Genomic DNA, 24,093 nt, shown 5'->3' with positions numbered 1-24,093 from the left:
TATTAATTCTGCTGAAAAATTCAAAAAAAAAAAAGTTTGACAAAATAGAAACATCAGATTTTTAGTCCCTTCCATTTTGCAGTTTTAAAAGACCATTAAGCGTGCAAAATTTCAAACATGCATATATTTCTTTTTATGTATATAAATGTTATTAAAAAACATTATATATTTGATACTATTAGTTACTTCTGCTTTCCAATATTTCGAATTTGCCATGTTTCGCAGCACACAAAATTTGAAGTATGTATCTTGTTTAGCATATCAGGCAGCCATATCAGGTTTTGTTTTCCCATCTTTACTATGTAACAATAATCAAAAGCCTTTCAAAAACAACTAGGATTAAGCCTGAAGATTTATTAAACCAATGGGAGAAAAAATTATTAAATTTTTTATTAAACCAATGGGAGAAAAAAACAAGCTATAAACTACAACTTCAGCACCTATTGGAACCATGGCATTCCTCAAGCAAAAAGACGGTGATAGGTCAGATGATGTAAGGGTGGCATCAGGAACTGCAGTTCAACTCCATGAAATATCTACTGGGATGAAACAGACTCTGTAAAAAAAGGCAGAGTGTGTAGCATGTTGTCCATGTGAAGTGCATTGTTTGTGCTGTTTTTGGCCTCTTTGCCATCAAGAAGAAGCGATTACCAAGCAAGCTGCTTCCCAGTGCCCATCTCGGGCACAAGAAGCCAGGCCTCTACTATCATTAACTGCCCAATGATGGGTGAGACAGATATCCCACACCCACTGTGGTATACAGGGCCGCTGCTACCCAATGTGCCGTCAGTAATCGAAATCAAATTTGCCACCCAGAAACGTTTGGATTAAGAAATAAAATAAGGCATAAATAATTATTATTAATTTATTGAAAAAGAAAATACAGTAATTATAACATATCTCATATACGTGTGTATATAATATAATGAAACAACAAACAAAAATAACAAAATCATTCTGAAATTCTGGAAATAAACTTTAAATTCTAAATCACAGTAACCGTATTCTTTCACAATAATAAAATAAAAGGAAAATTATAAAGTTAAAAAAATTATACAAATTTATGTTTCATTGCTTAAAAGCAATGAAATATCTACAAATTTATGTTTCATTGCTTAAAAGCAATGAAACATAAATTTGTATAATTTTTTTAATGCTAATTTATTAATTATTTCATCCATGTTTATTTGTTCCAAATGATCATTTTCTATTGAAATTATTGCCTAATTAGAGATTCATTGTTGGGACACTGTCGATCGTAAATAATTTCTGATTAATTTTAAATAACTCTGTTCACCTGAGGCAACTGAAATTGGTAAAGTCAGAAACATTGGCATTAGCATTAATAGTGGTATATGAGGCAAGACGGCAAGCTTATACAGCATTCGCCAAAAAAAAAAGGGGGGGGGACCCATTTCCCATTCGCCTCTCCAAATGTTTGTCCAGGTCTTCCTTCAATTTATTTAAGCTATCAACTTCCACGACAGATGGAAGTTTGTTCCGGGGTTCAACTACCCGCTGGCTAAATGTAAATTACCAAATATCTATTCTACAATTGTCTTTCCAAAATTTGAATCTATGCACACTAAGGTTCATAAACTGAGCAAGAAGAAGAATCTCATCAGCACTGAGCCTGCTCAAACCATTCAAGGCCTTATACACCTCAATCAAATCACCTCGCAAGCATCTAGTCTCCAGCCACTGCAATTTGCAGAACTTAATCCTTTCTTGCTAAGAGCACCCCTTTGTTTCACTCATTTGCATAAATTCTTAAAGCAACTGCTACATTTGGAAAAGTATCTTTAAAATTGTTTTTAAAAATATATTGTAGCACTTCAGATGGAGCAATATTGTCTAATCCAGGCAGACATGGCCTTTAATGTCTGTCAGTGGCAAAAGTTGATGGCATTGTAGAGCAGATATCTTTTAAGGGCACAAAAGGTGATGTTGTTATACATGTTAGAACTAATGACATTAAGAGCAAGAGATCTGCAGATTTACTGAACAAGTAGAGGTCAATATTGAAAAAAAAGTTGCGAGTTAGGGTTGAATGTGAAAAATCAATTCAGCCCTGGAGAGATTGTGCAAGGCTCAAGGAGTAGAATTTTTTTCAGCCTAGTCTGTGCTTGTTGATAGGAGAGACTGCTTCTACAGGGATGGGGTACACTTAAATAGAAAGGGTGTAAGAATATTTGCTGATGCTATCAAAGCAGTGTTAGGTGGGTCGGAAAACTGTTAGCTTGGGGGGGGGGGGATACACAGACTTAGGCGAAGGCAGATTACGAGAGATCCTTGGCAAGGGATGCGAAGAAAAACAGCAAAGGGTTCTTTACTTATGTAAACTCTAGAAGGAAGGGGATGAATCAGATTGGTCCACTTGAGATCGATGGGTCAACTGTTGATGACCCTGCTCGGGTAGCTAACAAACTAAATGAATATTTTGCATCGACATTCACACATGAGGAGTTATTCAGCGAGGGGAATGCCAGAGGTGTATTCAATTCTAGCAGTAAGCTAGAGAATCTTGTAATAACTGAGAGCAAAGTGGAGGAGAAATTGTTGAAGATAAACACAAGAAAGGCACCTGGGGTGGATGGGATCTATCCAGTTATATTAAAGGAGGCAGCAAAGGAGGTAAGCAAACCCTTAGCCATAATTATGAGAGCTTCCTTGGACTCAGGGGAGGTACCCATTGACTGGAGATGTGCAAATGTGACCCCAATTCACAAAGGGGGATCAAAGGCTGACACAAGTAATTATAGACCTGTGAGTTTAACTTCTGTTCCCGGAAAATTAATGGAGGCACTGGTGAAAGAAGCACTGCAGGATCATCTAGACAAGACTTCAGTTATAGCTAGGACACAGCATGGTTTTGTTAAGGGGAAGTCTTGCCTGACCAATTTGATTGGATACTATGATGCAGTCACAAAAGAACTGGATGCAGGGAATAACTTTGATATTATATACTTGGATCTTAGAAAGGCTTTTGATACTGTTGCACATGGAAGACTGCTGCACAAATTGGAGCAGTGTGGCATTGGAGGCAAGTTGCTGCTATGGATAAAGGGGTGGTTGAGGGGGAGAAGACAGAGAGTGGTAATCAATGGACACTGCTCATCGTGGACTAATGTTATTAGTGGAGTCCCTCAGGGTTCAGTATTGGGGCCTTTATTGTTTTCTGTATTTATAAATGATATTGATGATGGTATATCAGGCTTAATGTCCAAGTTTGCAGACGATACGAAGGTTGGCAGGGTTGTCAAGGACACTACTGACACTATGCTGCTGCAACAGGATTTGGAAAGGTTGAGCAGATGGGCTTCGAGGTGGCAAATGAAGTTTAACATTGACAAATGTAAAGTACTACATATGGGAAACAGCAACCCCAGAGCAGCGTATCAACTCTGTGGTACTACACTGACAGTGGTAGAGAATGAAAGGGACCTGGGGGTGGTGGTGCAGGCAGATATGAAGTTCTCTGAGCAGTGCAGACGAGCTGCAAGAGTAGCTCATGGTGTATTGTCAATGATATATAGGAATTTTTCTAGCAGGGATAAGGAGGTGATTATTCCCTTGTATAAGGCAATGGTCAGGCCACACCTAGAGTACTGTATACAGGCCTGGAGGCCTCATTTCAGGAAGGATGTAGAGCTGCTGGAACGAGTACAGAGAAGGGCAACTAGATTGGTGAATGGGACAAAGGGGTTCTCTTACGAAGAAAGGCTTAAGTTTTGCAAATTACAGTGTCTGGAAACTAGGCACCAGCGGGGTGATCTGATAGAGGTGTACAAAGCCTTGAATGGTTTGAGCATGCTCAATGCTGATGGGATTCTTCCTCTAGCTCAGAAAAATCACCTGAGAGGGCATAAATTCAAATTGAGGAAAGACAGATGTAGGATAGATGTGCGGAAATTTGCCTTTAGCCAGCGGGTGGTTGGTGGGTGGAACAGACTTCCATCCCTTGTCGTGGAAGTTGATAGCCTAAATAAGTTTAAGGCTCAGCTGGACAGGTATTTCGAACGAACAGAGGGGTGAAGTGGAAGTGGTTATTTTTATTTATTTATGTTACTTTTTTTTTTTTTTTTTTTGGCTGATGCTGCATAAGCTTGCTTTCTTGCATCAAATGCCTCTACTAATGCTAATAGGTTAACAGTGGCCGCAGGCAGAGCCAAAATTGATTCTTGCACTACTTCTATTAGAATAATCAGCAGCCTGGAAAACAAGGTAAGGGAGATTTCGAAGACTGCTGCGAGAGATAGTGGAACAAGTAAATACATGGGCTGTGTTAGGGTAACTAAGAGTAGGAACAGGTGCATGTATACTTGCATGTACACCAATGCTAGGATTATAGTTAATAATTTGATGAGCTTGAAGTGCTAGTCAAAATATCAAAGGCAGATATTGTTCGGATATCAGAGACATGGTGTCACACAGACATAAGCAGTGCAGAATTGGAATTTGAGGAGTACAATGTGTACAGGAAGGATAGAAGACAGGAAGGGAGAAGGGGTTATACTGTTAGTTAAGAAACACAAAATCTAAGGAAGTGCATCCAATTTGGTGGACAATGCAGTGTTGAGTCTGTTTGGTGTGAAATATGCACTGGGAAAGGAAAAATGAGTAGGTGTGTGTTATAGGCCATATGAACCTGATGAGTATAATGAACTGCAGAGAAATAGAGTGGGCCAGTAAATCAGAATGTCTTATAATGGGGGATTTTAACTTGAACTGGTGGATTGGACACTCGCACACTAGCAAGACTTTTGTGGATTTATTGATGACTGTTTTCTACAGCAACACGTTTGAGAGGCAACCAGAGGGAGTAATACTCTTGATCTGATTATCAGCAGTGATTATTCATAAATTTAAGAATTTGCAGATAAAAGAACCACTGGGTGACATTGATCACAATGTACTAATGTGGGAATTACTTAAACATGTAACTACCATCAAAGGAAGGGCTTTTGCCTTCGTAAAGGTGACTACAGAGGTCTCAGACAGTTTTTAAATTCTGTACAGTGGGATCAACTGATGATGTTACCAATGTTGAATTCTAAAGGGAAGCCTTCAGGGACTTAATTTGGGAGGCTACTAGGCTTTTCATTCCAACTAAGAAATAATGTTCAAGGTTTAGGCCTAAATGGATGTCATATGAATAAATGAGGCTCGTGGCAGAGAAGAAGAATGTATGGGATACATATAAAGTACTAGGTGACACAGAACCCTATGGCAGGTATAAACTATAGTCTGTAATCAAGTCACAAAGGAGGTTAGGCAGGCAAAGGCAGATTATGAGACTTTGCATTCTTTGGCAAAGAATGCAAAGAAAAACAGCAGAGTTCTTTACTTATGTAAACTCTAGAAGGAAAGGGATGAATCAGATTGGGCCACTTAACATAGATGGGTTGACTATTAATGATCATGCTCAAGTAGCTGATAAACTGAATGAGTATTTTGCATCTACATTCACACATGGGGAATTATTCAATAAGGGGAAAACCAGAAGTTTAACAAACGTTAACAGGGAGTTAAGTGATTTTGTAATAACTGAGAGCATAGTGCAGGAGAAATTGTTGAAGTTAAACATAAGAAAGGCACCTGGGGTGGACGGGATCTATCCAGTTATATTAAAGGAGGCAGCAAAGGAAGGAAGCAAACCCTTAGCCATAATTATGAGAGCTTCCTTGGACTCAGGGGAGGTCCCCATGGACTGGAGGTGTGCAAATGTACCAGCAATTCACAAAGGGGATTCAAAAGGTGACACAAGTAAATACAGACCTGTTAGTTTAAATTGTGTTCCGGGGAAAATAATGGAATCACTAGTTAAAGAAGCATTCCAGAAACATCTAGACAAGACTGCAGTAATAGTTAAGACACAGCATGGGTTTGTAAAAGGGAGGTCTTGTCTGACCAATTTGATTGGACTATGATGTGGTCACAAAGGAACTAAATGCCAAAAATAATTTTGATAGCATATACTTGGATTTCAGGAAAGCTTTTGATACTGTTGCACATGGAAGACTGCTGTACAAATTGGAGAGGTATGGCATTAAGTGTAAGTTGCTACAATGGATAAAGGGATGGTTGAGTTGGAATCAATGGACACTGCTCTTCGTGGACAAATGTTATTAGTGGAGTTCCCCAGGGCTCGGTGTTGGACCCATTGTTGTTTTCAGTATTTTTCAATGATATTGATGAAGGTATATCATGTTTAATGTCCAAATGTTGCAGGGTTGTTAACGACAGTGTGCTACTCCAGCTGGATCTAGATAAGTTGGGAAAATGGGCTGAAAAGTGGCAACTGAAGTTTAATATTGACAAATGCAAAGTACTGCATATGGGTAGCAATAACCGCAGAGAAACGTACCAAAACACTCAGGGAAGTGGAAAGTGAAAAACACCTGGGGGTAATTGTGCAGTCAAATATGAAGTTCGCTAAGCAGTGCCGACGGGGGGGGCCAGGGCAGGTCATGGAATCTTGTCAATGATATATAGGAATTTTGCTAGCAGGGACTGGGAGGTGATTATCCCATTATACAAGGCAATGGTCAGGTCACACCTAAAATACTGTGTACAGGTCTTCTGGCCTCATTTTAGGAAGGATGAGGAGTTGCTAGAACGAGTACAAAGAAGGGCAACGAGATTGTTGAGGGGAACAAAGGGTGCTCTTACTGAGAAAGAGCTTAAATTCTGCAAATTGCAGCACCTGGAGAGTAAGCACCTGCGAGGTGATCTGATTGAGGTGTAAGGCCTTGAATGGGTTAAGCAAGCCGAATGCTGATGGGATTCTATCTCTTGCTAAGACTAAGAACATGAGGGGGCACAGTTTCAAATTGAATATAGTTGTAGAATAGATGTGCGGAAATTTGCCTTTAGCCAGCAGGTAGTTGACTGGTGGAACAGGCTTCCATCTTTTGTTGTGGAAGCTAATAGCCTAAATAAATTTAAGGCTGAGCTGGACAGGCATTTGGAATGAATGGAGGGGTGAAAAAAAAAAGGGGGGGGGGTTTGGCTGTTGCTGCATAAGCTTGCTTTCTTGCATCGTATACCTCTACTAATGCTAATCTAAATTTATTCTTAAGTTCTTCAGAAATGCTAAACCATCAATATCAGATTCATTACGATCAATGTCACTTAATTTAATATGTAAATCTTTGCAAAGACTTAAGAAATTGTTGTATGACCATTTTTTTTTTTTATATTCAGAAATATAAAATATTTTAAATATGTCTACATGTTCTTTCCTATTTCTAAACCTTTCAGTTAACAAGAAAATTGTGTCCAAAATTGGAAAGAAAAAATTAATTTTGAATCTTCGTTGTGGATCCTGAATAGCTTCCTGTCTACTTTCATAATCGAAATGACGTATTTTCTATCTTTTCCTTCAGTGCTTACTTCTGGAAACTAAGTGGCAATGCCAATGATAGTAGCCATATTATTAACTGAATCGAATTTTTTGGAATATTTTTTGGAATCACAGAATATTTTCAAGAATTGTTTTCTTGAAAATATTCCGTGATTTTCCATTCATAGGGATGTAAAGCAAGGATGTTCCATGTCCCCCATAATATTTGATTTATAAAACAGAAGCACTGATGAAAGAATTCAAAGAAGAGCTGAAAGGAGGTGTAAAAGTACAAGGGGAGAAGATAAAGACAACAAGATTTGCAGATGACTAGATATTGATTGCTAATAACAAAGAATTACAGAGCTCCTTGGACATCTTGAACAGCACAATAAAGCAGTAAAATATAAAGATTAACAGCCATAAAATGAAGGTAATGTTAATTTGAAAGAGGCCAGGAAGAAGAATCGACGTAACATTAGATGGAATAATATTGGAACAGGTCGACAGATACAGGTACTTGGGAAGCGTAATGACAGAAAATGGAAAAAGCCTGGAAGAAATAAAAACAAGAATTGCAATGGGCAAAGAAGCATTTAGTAACAGAAAATGAAATGAGAAGAAATTTGAAGAAGAAATTAAGAAAGCAAATGGTGAAAACATTAATATGAACTGTTGTACTATATGGCTCTGAAACATGGACACTGGGAAAGAGGAGATTAGACACCTAGAAGATTTCGAGATGTGGGTGTGGAAGAGAATGGGAAGGGTGAAATGAGTGGGCAGAGCGAGTAATGAGATTTTGAAGAAGTAAAAGAGAACTTTAGTAAAGAATTAAGGAGACAATATAACTTTATAGGACATGTATTGAGAAGAGAAAGCATGTAGAGGAAATGGGTTGAGGGGTAGATGTGTGGGAAGAGAACTGTTGGGAGAAGGAGAATTGGAATGATGCATTGGATAAGAGGAATTATGCAGGAATTAAGCATTGTGCCAGTGGAGCCCTGAACCTGCCTGAGAGCAGAGAACTTGAATAAAAAGATGTTTTTATAACTACAAAATATAAATATGAAACAGATCCAGATAAGCACTTAACCTGTCTGCAATTTCATGTACAGTATTTATTTCAAATTAATTATTTGCCTGCCGTGTTGAATACTGGAAAACGATGGAAGTTGCATTATTCATCTGATTGTATAAAACCAATCAGATGACCAGCGCAACTTCTGGGTATGTGGGACAGGTGGAATCCCTTTGGCTCTTAATTCGTGCTAGAGCAGCACTAATTGACTCAACTGCCTGAAGGCCAGATGTGCGTTCCTAGTAAAGTCTCTTGTAATCCATTCGTTATATGGAAATTTTCTTTGTTCTGCTGAAACTATTATAAATGTAATTACCCAGGGGATGAAAAATCACTAAATAGAAAATTTTTCTATAACGAAGTTCGTTAAACAGAGGTCTGAGTTGTATGTAAAAAAAAAAAAAAAAAATTTTTGGTGCCCTCCTGAACTGCCCGCCCATAAGTGATGCTTACCTCGCTTACCCACCTGCGACAGCCCTGGTGGTATTCCAGTCAGTGAAATAGTGCTATCCCAGTGAGAGAGAAAAAAAAGGAATAAGAAAAGAAAATAGAATAGGCATCTTTATTTGCTATGTCACTTGAATGAATTTTGTGCAAAGAATGAAGGTTGAAAAAATTTCACATTTATAATCATTAACAGTGAATGAGATATTTTTGAGCATCAACCAATTAGGTGGTTGTTTCCACCAGGTTAAACACAGGAAAAAAACATAATAAAATTAAATAAATAAATATGTTTGGTTAGGATTTGGATTTTAATGACACAAAAGTAACTAAGGCTATGTTGTGCCACAACAATTCCATACAAATAGAAATGGATAAAAGATTTAACCTTCCAGAAAGGTTAAAATTTCAAAAAATGTAAACATATAAATGCAGTAAAAGTCAATACACAGCAACTAAAAATAAATGCTCCACAATATATATATATCCAAGTATGAAAAGGAAATATTAAATGTTATTATAATAAATATTAAGTAGTCACATAACCAATTAATGCCATCTAGGATGATTAAACATTACATCGGTCTGTATAAATATGAATATGAGTTAAGTTGATAGTGGTAAGAGTTTTTAAAGGTAAAATATGATATACTAGCTTATCAGATAAACCATAAACCATGGCGGGTACCCAATGACCTGGAAAAAAAAATCAATCTATGCTATGACATAAGCAATAAATTATAAACATATAAAAATACCATTAAAATGTTAATTATGGCAATAAGATACATTGAAAGGGACTTTTTCGAGGGCTAACCCTTTCAATGTATCAATCATAATTAACGAGCTATCCGTTTCTGTAGTCATCGTCCAGCATAACTATGTCCAAATATATGTAAAATAGTAGTAAGTTAGAGCCAAAAGATAGTGACGAGAATAAAATTTTGTAGTAAGTTAGAGCCAAATGGTAGTAATAAAATTTTGTTAATTAATCCCAAATTTAGCAGTAAGTTAGAGCCAAATGGTAGTAATAAAATTTTGTTAATTAATCCCAAATTTAGCAGTAAGCTGGCAAGATGACTGTTAGCCCGACGGATAGCCAAAATTTTAAATTAAAATTATAGAAAGAGCTATAATTATTGTTAGGCATATGTGCGTAATTGATAGTAAATGCAGTCACGGTAGTCTAAGCAAAAATAACAGTGTGAGCTATCGCTAACAAAGGCGAACGGAAAAAGGTATAGGAATAGATATAGTATTTCAATCCCCCTCGAATACTCTAATAGTTCATGAGGTATGAATAAAATTTACCTTTACAACAGAAACGGATAGCTCGTTAATTATGGTTGATACATTGAGAGGGTTAGCCCTCGAAAAAGTCCCTTTCAATGTATCTATTTACCTATAATTAACATAATTTCAATTTTAATATAATTTTTATATGTAAGGTTTACCTTACTTATAAAAATTATATTAAATTATATTATACTTACTTTATATTGCATATACAAAGTAAGGTAATTTTTTTTTCCAGGATGCCATTGGCGCGTACATAACATTTTATGTTTCTTAAATGTAAACCGCAAACATGAGAGGTATTAGAACCTATTGCACTTAGTATCGTGCTTGGGATGGAGGATGAGAAGACGAAAGAAGATATTTGTCGACATTGTACTTGAACTTCTGTAGACTACAATTTTCAGGAAATATGTATGCAGGACGGTTGTTATAGAAAACGGAAGCTGAATGAATAAACGAGGAAGATGAAAAGTTGGTTCAGTGAGTTTGAAGTTGAACAGTAAATGGATGTTGGCTGGTGGCGGCACGTGTTCAGACTGTTTTGAAAGAGAGAGCGGGAATTATAGAAGCCAATTCAGAAGAACAGTGCCCATGGAAATATCAGTAGAAGAGGCATGCGGCAGAAACAGTACATCTATGAGAAAGCAAGTGGAGAGACTCTGTTAGAGATGAATCATTAATTAACCTAACTGCCCTCTTCTGAATGGAATCAAGAAGCCTGAGAGAGATTTTGGGGGCACCACCCCAGATGTCAGAAAAATATTCCATGGTAGGGCGGATTTGCGATTTGTACAGAGTGAACAGCCGTTTGGAAGAAAAGTAACGCAGAGAGCGAAAACCAAGTTTTTTAGATGCAGAGGAAGCAATATTTGTAATGTGCTTAGGCCGAGAGAGAGAGAGAGAGAGAGAGAGAGAGATTGGAAGACAGGGTAATCTCCAAAAGAGATCATTTTGCCTAGAAATCGGAGTGTCACCAAAGATATGCATAGGAGCAGAACAATCCTTTTTGTGAGATATAAGACAAGACTGAGTTTTAGAAGGATTGAAATCAACTAAGTTGTCTTTGCACCACTGGAGAATTACCTGGAGATCGGCATTTAAGGAATTGGTAGCAGATTTTCGAGAAGTTGAAGCTGATTGAGCAGTGCAAGGTTTCTCAAAATGGAAAGTGGAATGTAATGTGCTATCATCGGCAAAACTATGGATAGGATTTCCAGTCAATGGAAGAAGGTTATTAATATACAAGAGGAAAAGAGTGGGGGGAAGAACTGAACCTTGGGGGACACCGGCATTAATGGAGAAGTTAGAAGACAGAGCTATCTACCATCACCCTCAGTGAGCGATCAGAGAGAAAACTGGATAACCAATTACTAAAAACAGTTGGCAAACTGTTTTTAGATGGAAGCTTGTTTAGAAGACCTTTATGCCAAACACGATCGAAAGCCTTTGAGATGTCAAGAGCAACTGCTTGTGTTTCACCAACCTTTTCCATTGAATTTGTCCATAAATGGGTAACATAAGACAGAATATCACCAGTGGATTGACACTGACGGAATCCATACTAGTGATCATTGATCAGACGGAAGGTTTCTGGGTAGTTTAAGAGTTGGCGGTTAACTGATTTCTCCATTACTTTCGAAAGAGTAGAAGTAATTGCACAGGGACGATAATTGGATGGGAGGGATTTGTCACCCTTTTTAGAAACTGTCTGGATTTGAGCAAATTTCCAAGCAGAAGGATAAACACCTTTGGAATAAGAAAGTGAAAAAAGGCAGGAAAGAATAGGAGCACAGGTTTTGAGAACAAGTGGAGAAATACCATCAAGACCTAGAGCTTTCTTAGCATCAAGATTCATCAAAATCCTTCTGACATCCTTTTGACGGAAGACCACAGGAGGCATTGAATGGAGCGTGTGGAATGGTGGAGGTGTTTTACCCAGATCATTAATACATCAGTTGGAAGAAAAATGGGATGCTAGGTCAGCTTTATCCTTGGCTGAAGTGACAATAGAACCATATGGTTTGAACAGAGGTGGGAGCAGAGATGGGCAAAAGTTGCGGCCAATAGCTTTGGCAAGAGACTAGAATGCTCGGCTATGATTGAGGCAAGAAGCAAGTTTTCTACTTTTAGCCTGTTCAAACTCTATTTTGGACTGATTAATAACTGTTTTGCAATTGTTGCGAGCTTTGGTGTAGACGGAAAATGAAACAGAAGAATTAGAAACAAGCCAATCACGATATGCAACATTCCTCTCTCGAACAGCTTTAGCACATTTATTGGAAAACCAAGGTTTAGATAAAGGACGAGATTTTAAAGTGGAGTGTGGGATAAAGGATTCCATTCCTGCAAGAATAATTTCACTGACATGATCTGAGCAAACGTTGACATCAGAAGTTTTGAAACAATAATCCGACCAAGGAATAGAAGAAAAGAAATCTCGCAGGTCATACCATTTTGCATTCTTGTAATGCCAAACAATACGAGGTTGGGAATAGCCATGAGATGTTGTTGTTGTTATTTGGTTTTTAGGAGCATTAGCAACTAAATCCATATTGCTCCAGGATATGCGGTGGTCATTCCCTGACCTTTCCGCATCCTCCGTATTTAGTGGTGACGGGCTCGAACCCCGGTCTAATCAAGAAGCGTGTGCTACGCACTGCTGCTCCTTCCCACCTGGCTACGGAGGCGCCTAGCCATGAGATAAAGGCTCCATTGGAGAAGAGACAATCACCAAGTTGTGATCCGAGGTGCCTAAAGGACCACTCACTTCGACTGTGTACTTAGGGTTGTTTGTGAGAAAAAAAATCAAGTGTGTTGGCTGTATGGTTAGGATTGTCTGGTATTCTTGTAGGTAAATGAACAATCTGTGCAAGGTTATTAGTAGTTGCAAAAATCTCAGTATCTCGACCAGCTTGGTCGGTGTGACTAGAAAATGGAAGCCGCTGGAGTTGTGAACATTAAAATCACCAAGGAAAATTACCTCACTGTTAGGAAATTTGGACTGGAGAAAGTCAAGTTGCAAAGAGAGGAAGTCAAAGAGCTCCAAGTGATTAGTGGAGTTGGGAGCAATGAGGTAGAGAGATTTTAAGCCAGAGAAGATCGAAAAGAGGAGATTCCAAATTACCAAGTCTCTGACAGGGAATATCGGACCGGACATACGTACAAGTACCACCTTTGAGGCAAAAGGAATTGTACAACAAATAATTTGGGCAACTGAGATGAGCAGTAGTTGAAACAACTGATAACTGAGATTCTATCAGAAAATTTACATGGGGTTTGGCCGACTGCAAGTGGAAATGGACATCGTTGAGTTTAGAATTTGAGACCACGTATATTTGTGAAATGAACTAGGAAGTGTTTGGGAGATTTAGATCTTTTTGCCGATAAGCGAAACACAAGCGACGATAAGCGACGTACACAGCCGGGAAGTGAAAGGGAGAAACTATGACAAGCAAGTCACCGAGTTTTATAAATTTAGAGACATGCTGTATGAAGTAATGAAATTTTTGGATATGGCGTACACATGGTAAGAATATATCCAGATCCTTGACATTACGGCGCCTCGACAATGCCCCCCCCCCCATCTCAGTTGCCCGACGTACACAGCCGGGAAGTGAAAGGGAGAAACTATGACAAGCAAGTCACAGAGTTTTATAAATTTAGAGACATGCTGTATGAAGTAATGAAATTTTTGGATATGGCGTACACATGGTAAGAATATATCCAGATCCTTGACATTACGGCGCCTCGACAATGCCCACGTATATTTGTGAAATGAACTAGGAAGTGTTTGGGAGATTTAGATCTTTTTGCCGATAAGCGAAACACAAGCGACGATAAGCGACATACACAGCCGGGAAGTGAAAGGGAGAAACTATGACAAGCAAGTCACCGAGTTTTATAAATTTAGAGACATGCTGTATGAAGTAATGAAATTTTTGGATATGGCGTACACATGGTAAGAATATATCCAGATCCTTGACATTACGGCGCCTCGACAATGCCCACGTATATTTGTGAAATGAACTAGGAAGTGTTTGGGAGATTTAGATCTTTTTGCCGATAAGCGAAACACAAGCGACGATAAGCGACGTACACAGCCGGGAAGTGAAAGGGAGAAACTATGATAAGCAAGTCACCGAGTTTTATAAATTTAGAGACATGCTGTATGAAGTAATGAAATTTTTGGATATGGCGTACACATGGTAAGAATATATCCAGATCCTTGACATTACGGCGCCTCGACAATGCCCCCCCCCGACATACAGACTACTCGGACTCCCTCCAGTCACTGTTTGGTAGAGGTAGCAAGATTATACACTAGCTGATCCGGAAGCCTCCTAGAAAGTTACAAATAGGTTCGGTTTTGTGTACTAACTAGTGGCCGGCCTGCAACCACCATATTAGGGCTGTACCCTCGAAATGTAAGGAGGATTGGATCTCGCCACTATGTTCATCATAATCTCAAAAGTCATCAATCATACTGCATAATGGAAGAGATGGGAAAGGGTCGACCGGAACTTGTCTGTAGTATTAGAAAAATGGGGCAAATATGCAGCTTTTAAAATAATACTAGTACAAAAGTAGTCCCTGCGTAGTGCAAAAAATGTAAATTAAAATAAATACAAATATATACAAATTTACAAAAGTGTAATGTGGAATATAATACAAATGTATGTGAAGTGCATGAAAAAGTATAGACGAACAAATGGTATAGGTAATGGTAAATTCTAGTAGAGGGGAAGGGGAGAAAAGATGTTCAAAAGAAGGCGAAAATAGCGATAGGATTTAGGATAGATGGAGCGTTCGTATCACCCTAGTAATTCACTAGTAGTTTTACGAACAGAAAAAAAATAGAAAAAGACAGTATAAAGAAAGAAAAGTGTAGAAAAAAATCATTAAAAATACTGAACTTACTGGATGTGTAAGGCCCAACCTTAAAGAAAGGGTTCTGGTATATGCAAGCGTTAAAAAAATGGGTGTTAATACCATAGGCTTGTAGAGAAGAAGGTAAATCGAAACCAAAACTAAAAGTTACCTGGAGTCATTAAGTAGAGCGGAGGAGCAATGTACACAGCCGGGAAGCGAAAGGGAGAAACTATGACAAGCAAGTCACTGAGTTTTATAAATTTAGAGAAACAGATAGGGATGACCGCTATCGTTGAAAAAAAATTTTTGGGAAAGATGGCCTAAAAACCCATTCTTTAAGGTTGGGCCTTATACACCCAGTAAGTTCAGTATTTTTAATGACTTTTTCTACACTTTTTTTTCTTTATACTGTCTTTTTCTATTTTTTTCCATTCGTAAAACTATTAGTGCAATACGAGGGTGATATGAATGCTCCGTCTATCCTAAATCCTATCGCTATTTTCACCTTCTTTTGAACATCTTTTCTTCCCTTCACCTCCCATAGAATTTATCATTACCTATACCATTTGCTTGTCTATAGTTTATCATGCACTTCACAAACTTTTGTATTATATTCCACATTACACGTTTGTAAATTTGTATATATTTGTATTTATTTTAATTTACATTTTTTACACTGCGTAGGGCCTATCTTGTCTACTAGTGTTATTTTAAAAGCTGCATATTTTCCCCCTTTTTCTAATACTACAGACAAGTATGAAACAGTGCCTGATACATGGTCAGGAGTAGTCCCCTGATGAATTTCCTGGCTATATATCATTTTTTCATCTTCTATATTCAGATTATGCATATTTGCCATCCCTGATTCGACCTCTTGCTAAAATTGCCCTCCCATATCTGAATATAGTGTTATTTATTTACCTGTATATATTTTTCCCCCCACAGTCCCAGTTCATTTTTGCACTAATTTTTCAATTTCTTTCACCTGTTTAACCCCTACTTCACTTCCACTTTTTACTATCCCTTAAACTTAGTTCTGGCACCTTGTGGACTTGTCATTTCCAATTTCACAGACACTTTATTTTACAAACCACACATTATTTATATCGTTTTGCTTCCTCTACTGCTGCACTGCACATTTTGTAGCATTAGACATACTATAACTTTTGTTATTTTCCTTTTTCTGCCTATTTTGCTTCTTAACTATTATATTTTACTACTACTACTATATATATATATATATATATATATATATATATATATATATATATATATATATAAATATTAATAGTTTGTAAAAATTTAAAAACATATGACACACTATCATTGTCTGATAAAGTCTGACTGAGTGCATAAGGCTCAGTCAGATGGGTAAAAGCAGTAAAACATCTTTTGTGCCAAGATAAATTTAGTATAGTCAATTAAAATATTTATACTTAACAGTGTAACAAGATTCGCAAACAGCAGGGTCATCTGCCCTCAGCTGGAAGGAATGTTTAAGAGGACCGTGTACAATGCGGATTCGTGTGCAGACTAGACTACCGTGGTTCAATTACAGGCTTTATCTGATGTAATTTATTTGTAGTCTGTCTATTCCATGAATACTGCCAGTGACAGTGAGACTGTATCTTTTAGTTTATTATTTGCCTGTAGTCTGTATAGGGGATTGACGGGCAGCAATTATTAGTGGGAATGGCTGATTTGACAGCAGTGTCAGCCAAATCATTTCTCCTAATCCCAAAACAGCTGGGAATCTAGCAGAAGCAAATATTGTATTCATGTTCATGGACAGAGTGGATCTTCTACTGCAATTGAGATGGAACTGGATGAGGATTATATCCGATAGATGATAAAGCCTGTAAGATGCTCAAAGAATCGGAATAAAAAATGAACCGTTGGTATTGGCATTTACTAATGCGATCCAAAGCTAACTCTATAGCATGAATCTGTGTAATAAATATGCTGCATTCGTCGGGAGAATCTGCTCAAATATGGTGTCTGGAAAGACAGCAGCAGATACTATACATGATTCCAACTTCGATCCATCAGTGAAACTGGCAAGAAGTCTGAGTGTTCAGCTTTGTGTGCTGAAGAGAGCTGCAGGTAGACAGATGGAGTATCTGACATTACCCAGTTCTTAAGGGAAAAGTCGCATGATGGAATATGGGCATACAAGGGTGTAAGGATTTCTTTTGGTGTTTGGGCAACCTTGTCTACTGTGATATTTAACTCTCTGAGTACCCCTAAATGTGAATACAGAAAAGAATGGATGTACATGTAGGATGGCCTGGCAGAGATTTCAGTTTTAAAGCATACTCTAGAGACAATTGCTTATGTCGAAGTAACAGCAGTGATTCATTTGCTTCCATGTATAGGCTCTGTACAGATGTTCAAAATTCTCCAGTAGCAATATGGATGGCTTGATGATGGACAAGCCATCAAGCCATTGAAGTACACTGTCTCTGGCTGAAGCATATACCTGGGACCTGTAATCCGGTCTGGATTGCATAAGTGCATAGCAGATGCGTAGTAAGGTATATCAGTTCATACCCCAACATGTCAATGAGAGAGAGAGAGAGAGAGAGAGAGAGAGAGAGAGAGAGAGAGAGAGAGAGAGAATGAAAAATATTTAGTCCTTTTGTGCTCATTGTAGAGTTGAGAGATGTTCCCAAAAGGTCAACTTTTTATCAAATATGAGTCCCAGGAACTTTGTGTCTGACACTACTGGAATAGCATTTTGTCCAAGCCTTAACTGAGGTTCAGGATGAAGATAATGCTTATGACAAATGGAAGTATATGCAAACGATCTTCTGCAGAAGGACCTGAATCCATTAGCAAGGGCCCAAGAATTAAGGCAATCAATGGCTTGTTGCATTAGCCTTTCAATAACCCTCATGTAACATGACTGAGAAAATATGCTAAAGTCATCAACATAGAGGGGTGCTGTTTACAGTTGTAGCAAGTTGTTCTGTGATGGAATTTACTTTAATGATGAAAAGCATAACACTTAATACTGATCCTTGCAGTACTCCTCCTCTTGTCATAATGGATGAGAGAGTAAGGATCCTACACAAATTCGAAAGGACCGCCTGGCTAGAAAGTTTTTAATAAAAATGGGGAGATGCCCTCTAAGACCAAGGCCATGCACATCTTTTAAGATGCCAAATCTTGCTGTTGTCATATGCTTTCCCCATATCAAAGAATTCAAAAGATGTTCATGTTGTAGATACAAAATGTTCTCGTTTTAGGAAAGCATCCCGGATGGATATTTCCAGTCTAATAAAATGGTCCAGAGCAGACCAGTTCCTTCGTAAGCTGCACTGGATGCTGGAGAGAAGGTAATTTGATTCTTAATATTATATTAAAAGAAAATATACCATTCTCTCCAGGATTTCGCACAGAAAGCTAATCAGAGCAATAGGATGATATTTAGTATGGATTTTAGGATCCTTTCCTGGCTTCACACAATGGCAAGAATGGTTGATGTGCATAATGCATCCAGAAACTGCTCTTCAATATATTCTGTTGTATAAAAGGAGCAGGTGATCCATAGAGGTTGGTGAAAGATGCTTAATCATTTCATAATGGATGCCATCTGGTCCAACAGCAATTGCCTTAGAAAGGACAAGAATGCTTTTTAGTTCCTGTATAGTGAATAGCCCTTTGTAGGAACCAAGTCCCTTTGATGAAATTTAGTGCCTGTTTTTCAATTTTGTTTCAGGACCAGGAATTCTTGGGAATAGGAAGATATTGCATAGATGTTTGAAAATGTTTCCCCAAAAGCACTGGCTATTGCAGTGGGCTCTGCAATAATGCATCCATTATATTCTAGGATTGATGAAGGGTGAACGATATATTTTCCCTTCGTTTCCTGGGTTTTATCCCAAACCACTTAGTGCTGGTAGACTGGGTAACAGATGATGAAAAACAGATTCACGATTCCTTTTGACTCTGAGGGCAAATGTAGTGCGCTTTGTCTCATGCACATTTTCAAATTGAGAGTACACATCGACATTAATTTATACGCCAAGCCAACCAGTTGAACCTCCACTTGATCGTGGGTGGCAGGGAAACTAAAAGGAAATACCACTGGATAATTTTATACGTGAAGCACCTAGTAGGCTATGTAGAAATAAGCTTTACTTTCATAGTGAAAAAGGTTTGTTCCCACAGATTCTTTTAAAGTAAGTGCATTATTTGTACTTTTAAGATAATATATCTTTCGTGTTCAGATTAAATGTTTCTTGCTATTATATAATACATTTCGTGAATTTATTATCCAACGAATTAAAAAAACGTCCAGTAAATTTACCACTTTCATTCAGTACTGAAACCGTAGCCCTCACCTAAACAAGTGTCATATTTTATTAATATTTATCAAGACAGACAAGAAATCCCTTACCTTTGGCCAGCTGAATCTGTATTTTTTTCCCAATTTTTCTAGTGTTTGAAGCAAGAGCAGCATTTGGTGGACGAACAGGTGTAGATGGAATTTTTTTTGTAGGAGTAACTGTAGCCACTTTAGTGCTAACTCCACCTGCTAGAGAGAAAACACTATAGGTATTTGAAACCTTAAGCAAGGCATTAGGTTTATAACTTTCTACTACATTAAGAAATATATGTATATATTTAATCAGGTATGCTGGTTTTATGTCGGTTAGTTGCCAATCAATCTACTATTGCTATAATGTCAGGGAATCAAGCATGCAGCAGCAAAAAAAAACTATTAAAAGAAAATTGATGTAATATGTCACATTTGACATAAACTGCATTTAATTTTAAGTGTTGTAATGTAAAAGTAGTGGATGCCTGGCTATCTGAGGTAGCACATTCTACAGAAAATAATTATAGGCTGTTACTGATGCAAGTATATTTCGGATCATTATTTGAAATCAAGCTAATTTAACTGTTTTATTACAATATGGGCACGTTGTGCTATAATTTTATTGTGGTACCTTCAACATAGTGGCTTAGACTTTATGTAAAATTAAAAGTGGAAATATTTTAAACAGCATGGCAAGGGGTTTTTTTTTACGATAACTTTTAACAGGGTAGCTTACTGAACCCTTTACTACTCCACTTGCATACACAAATAAAGTTTCAAAAGAAAACCAAAATCAAAAGAAAGAAACCAAAGCTCGTGAATATGTTGTCGCATGATCTTATCATTGAGTTCTGCATCTACAAAGCAACAATAAAATCAAATGTATCTCTAAGTAATATGAAGTTCACCAAAAGTATCAAAAATATAGCATTATTCGTGCATATATTTCACAATAATAAGAAATACTAATAACAATAAAAAAAAATTAAAATAGTAAAAATAAAAAAAATATATCAAAAGCCTTGTCCAAAAATAATACATTTTTGCTTAGATTTTCTTTTACTTATAACAAACTAAGAGAAAAGAAACAATACAATTTAAATAAAAATATAGTACATGTGTAATTAGTACCACAAAGTAATAAATGAAGATTACTCTTAATATTAAAACCAATGATTCTTTTATGTAATTTAAACAAAAAATCTAATTTCATTCACACGGTTTACCTAATATGCATTATAACTACAACACAGATTATCAAATACAATAACTGTTTCTTTGACTCTTGATTTTTAAAGAGTCCTTATGTGCTGTAATGTAATAACTAGATCATATGTATAGCTTAGCTTAATTTCAGCACTCATGAGGTGAGTGCTTTCAGCACTCACCTCATGAGTTCTGAAAATTAAGCTAAGCTATACATATGATCTAGTAATAACTGTTTCTTTATCAATGTTCCTGCAGGCCAACACATTCTCTGTTATGTTCAATGCATTGTAGGCATCTTTTTTTTTAGAAGGCAGAAATGTATGCAGTTTATCACTTTCATCGCTGATAACAAAAACTCCTATGTCCTGCTTGGTACTCCGGAACTCTTCTGATGTTGGTGTTGCTATTTCTGGTGCAAAGGCTACTAGGGCCACATTGTGCCTATCCACAATATGGAGGTCAGACATGTTGAATATAAAACCATGTCAGAGACAATCATATAGCTGTATCCATTTTAGGAAGCAGAAAAATTCCAGAAGATTTGCATCATTGCCTATGATATGATATGACAGTGTTAAAGGTTCTTGAAGATTTCGTAGAATATTGAATGAGGCTTTTCAGGTATCAGTGTATAGCATACAACCAACGAGAATGTGCTTCATTGTGAAAAACAGTTGCAGTGTGTACACTTCAGAGGATCACTTCCTGTGAGTAGATAAAGATGGGTGAGGTAACTGTGACTGATTCGTGGTCTGGATAAGATGACTTCTTCCTTTTTGTTTACATGGAAACTGGAAGCCCCTAACTGTGTTTCAGATTTTATTTCAAGGAGCTTGCCATAGAAGTATCCAGTGTTCCTTATATACATGTCTTACATAGGATCTGTAGTCAATATATGGAACGTAGTAATCTGACGATGCTATGTTGGATGAATGTTTTGCTGCACAATCTGCTTTTCATTCCCTGATATCCCAGTGTGGCCTGGGATCCAGCAAAAGATGACTAGTGATGACTGCTGATGTTCACAGATATGCATCAATTGAGTGTTTATTGTTTTTATTACAGGATGTGTTGGTGAGAAGGAATTTTGCAAGGCTAAAAGTGCACTCTGTGAGTCTGTACATGTTAAACTTTTTTGTATGGACAGATGGAGAATATTTTCTAAGGCAAGCTTGATGGCACTTAATTCTGCTGTATAACTGCTGCATTCAGTAGGCAGGGAAACAGATGGTGTTATAGGGAAAGACAGCTACAGCCCCGACTCCACTTTCAGACTTTGATCCATCAGTGTATACTTTTGTAAAAAGTGGATAACTGTGTGTGCGTGAGCAGTATGGAGTTACTGTGTATTGATATTTGCAAGCGAATGTTCTCCACAGTTTAGGAAATAGCTGTCACAGGATGGTTTAATAGAAGATTGTTTGTTTTGTTTGTTATTTCGTTTTTAGGAGCATTAGCAACTAAGGCCATATTGCTCCGGGATATGCGGTGGTCATTCCCTGACCTTTCCGCATCCTCCGAATTTGGTGGTGATGGGCTCGAACCCCGGTCTAATCAAGAAGCGTGTGCTACGCACTGCTGCTCCTTCCCACCTGGCTACGGAGGCGCCTTAATAGAAGACCATGGAGGATCTGCACTGTGAACCTTGGAGGACTTTGTCAAGGTGTATATTCCAGGTTTGTGATAATGCCTGCAATCTGATGACAGTATGTTGAATTGCTCTAGGTTTATTTCTATAACGCATTGTGAACTGAGGATCATTAAGTATTGGCCTAACGGGGTGACTAAGATAGATTTTGAATTCTGGCCGCATAGTTCTTTCTCTTCAGGCTGAAGGGAGGTTCATGGGCTTCAATATAAAGATGTTGTACTGGTGATGTTCTATAAGCATCTACAGCAATCCTGAGGGCAGAATGTTGAATGGGGCAAGCCATCCTAGCATGCTTTCCTTAGAAGAAGAATCATACATTGTGGCTCCATAATCAAGGTGAGATTTGATTAGGGCTCCATATAAGTGGAGTAAGGTGTAACAATCTGCACCCCATGATGTAGAAGAGATAACTCTTAGTAAGTTCATTTTTTTCTGGCAAACAGATGTTTGATGTATTCTGAGAAGTTCCATTTATTATCAAAAATCACACCAAGAAGGTGAACACTGTTCACAACACTGATAGGTTGATTTGTTACGTGTATTTCCACATCTGGATACATCTTTTGTTTGTTACAAAAATGAATGACACTTGATCTCTGATAAGATAGTCTGTAACCATTCTGTGCCATCCATAGTTCAATATTATTAACTGAGGTTTGCGGTTTCCTCTCAGTAAAGCTCATATTTTGCAAACTGCAAGAGGTCACATCATTGGCATAAAGGTATGAATTGACAGTACAGGGAATATTTTTGGTCATCTGATTTATTCTTATTGCAAATAAGGTTGCACTAAGAATAGAGCTATTATTTGTTTTTTTTAGGAGCATTAGCAACTAAGGCCATATTGCTCCGGGGATATGCAGTGGTCATTTGTCATTCCCTGACCTTTCCGCATCCTCCGTATTTGGTGGTCACGGGCTCGAACCCCGGTCTAATCAAGAAGCCTGTGCTACGCTTCTTGATTAGACCGGAATGATTAGAAATTTCTGTAGAAAACAAATCATCCAATAAATTCACAAAAGTCTTCAGAGTGTGTGTGAGTGACCAACCCACAAGTTCCAGTCAATATCTGGGAGGTTAACATCCCCCATTACAAGACATTCTGATTTACGGACACTGTCTCTGTACTGTTGTACTCATCAGAGTCATTAGGGCTATAACAAACACACTCCTGCTCTCATCCCTGCCTTCCCAGTGCCTGTGTCTAACTAACTCAACACTGCACTGCCCACTCATGTCAACTGGATGCACTTCCTTAGATTTTGTGCATTTCTTAAACAACAGCATAACCCTTCCTAGGCTGGTTGCTGTGGTGTCACACATATATAATGTTAAACATCATCTGTGTGACACCACCTCTGTGTAAACCAACAATATCTGCCTTTAATGTCTTGACGAGCACCACAAATTCATCAAATTTATTTACTATACTCCTAGCATTGGTGTACATGCAAGTATACGTGAACCTGCTCTTACTCTCAGTTACTGTAACACAGTTCATATATTTACTTGTTAAACGATAACTCCCAGCAGTCCTTGAAATCCTCAGCACCTTGCTTTCCAGGGTAATGCTCATTCTAAAAGAAGCAGTGCAAGAACCACTGTGACCTCTGCCTGCAGCTACTGTTAATCTATTAGTCTGAATCTCCCCAAGATAGCAGTTTTCCGACAGACATAATGCCTCGATAGCAAATATTCTTGGACCATTTTTACAATGACCAGTAAGAAAGTAATGTCTCCTAATTTTTTCTTTCAAATGTGGTGCTGTAGATCACTTCGTGTATCACTAAGACTAGCAGTCTCCAGTTTCACAATTCTGAATGGCACTTTGATTGGTCTCGTGAGTGCAGCACATGGATAGTTCAAAATGG

The 24,093-nt window shown here is 37.8% G+C and overlaps 1 protein-coding gene across 5 annotated transcripts in view; it reads right to left on the bottom strand.

The window, feature by feature from the left end:
- Positions 1–24,093, bottom strand: part of baz (par-3 family cell polarity regulator) — a 760,042-nt gene that overhangs the window by 395,345 nt on the left and 340,604 nt on the right. For 4 of the 5 annotated variants that reach the window (XM_090374871.1, XM_090374873.1, XM_090374874.1 and 1 more), the window contains exon 9: positions 19,441–19,578. In XM_090374871.1, coding sequence (XP_090230997.1) covers positions 19,441–19,578 — 138 coding nt within the window. The remainder of the gene's footprint in view (positions 1–19,440; positions 19,579–24,093) is intronic. The other variant, XM_090374872.1, reaches the window with a different exon arrangement.

This window comes from Mastigoproctus giganteus, chromosome 1 (genome assembly GCF_048544385.1).
Source record: "Mastigoproctus giganteus isolate SK-2022 chromosome 1, ASM4854438v1, whole genome shotgun sequence".
Lineage (NCBI taxonomy): Eukaryota > Metazoa > Arthropoda > Arachnida > Uropygi > Thelyphonidae > Mastigoproctus > Mastigoproctus giganteus.
This window is presented reverse-complemented; position numbering and strand designations above follow the sequence as displayed.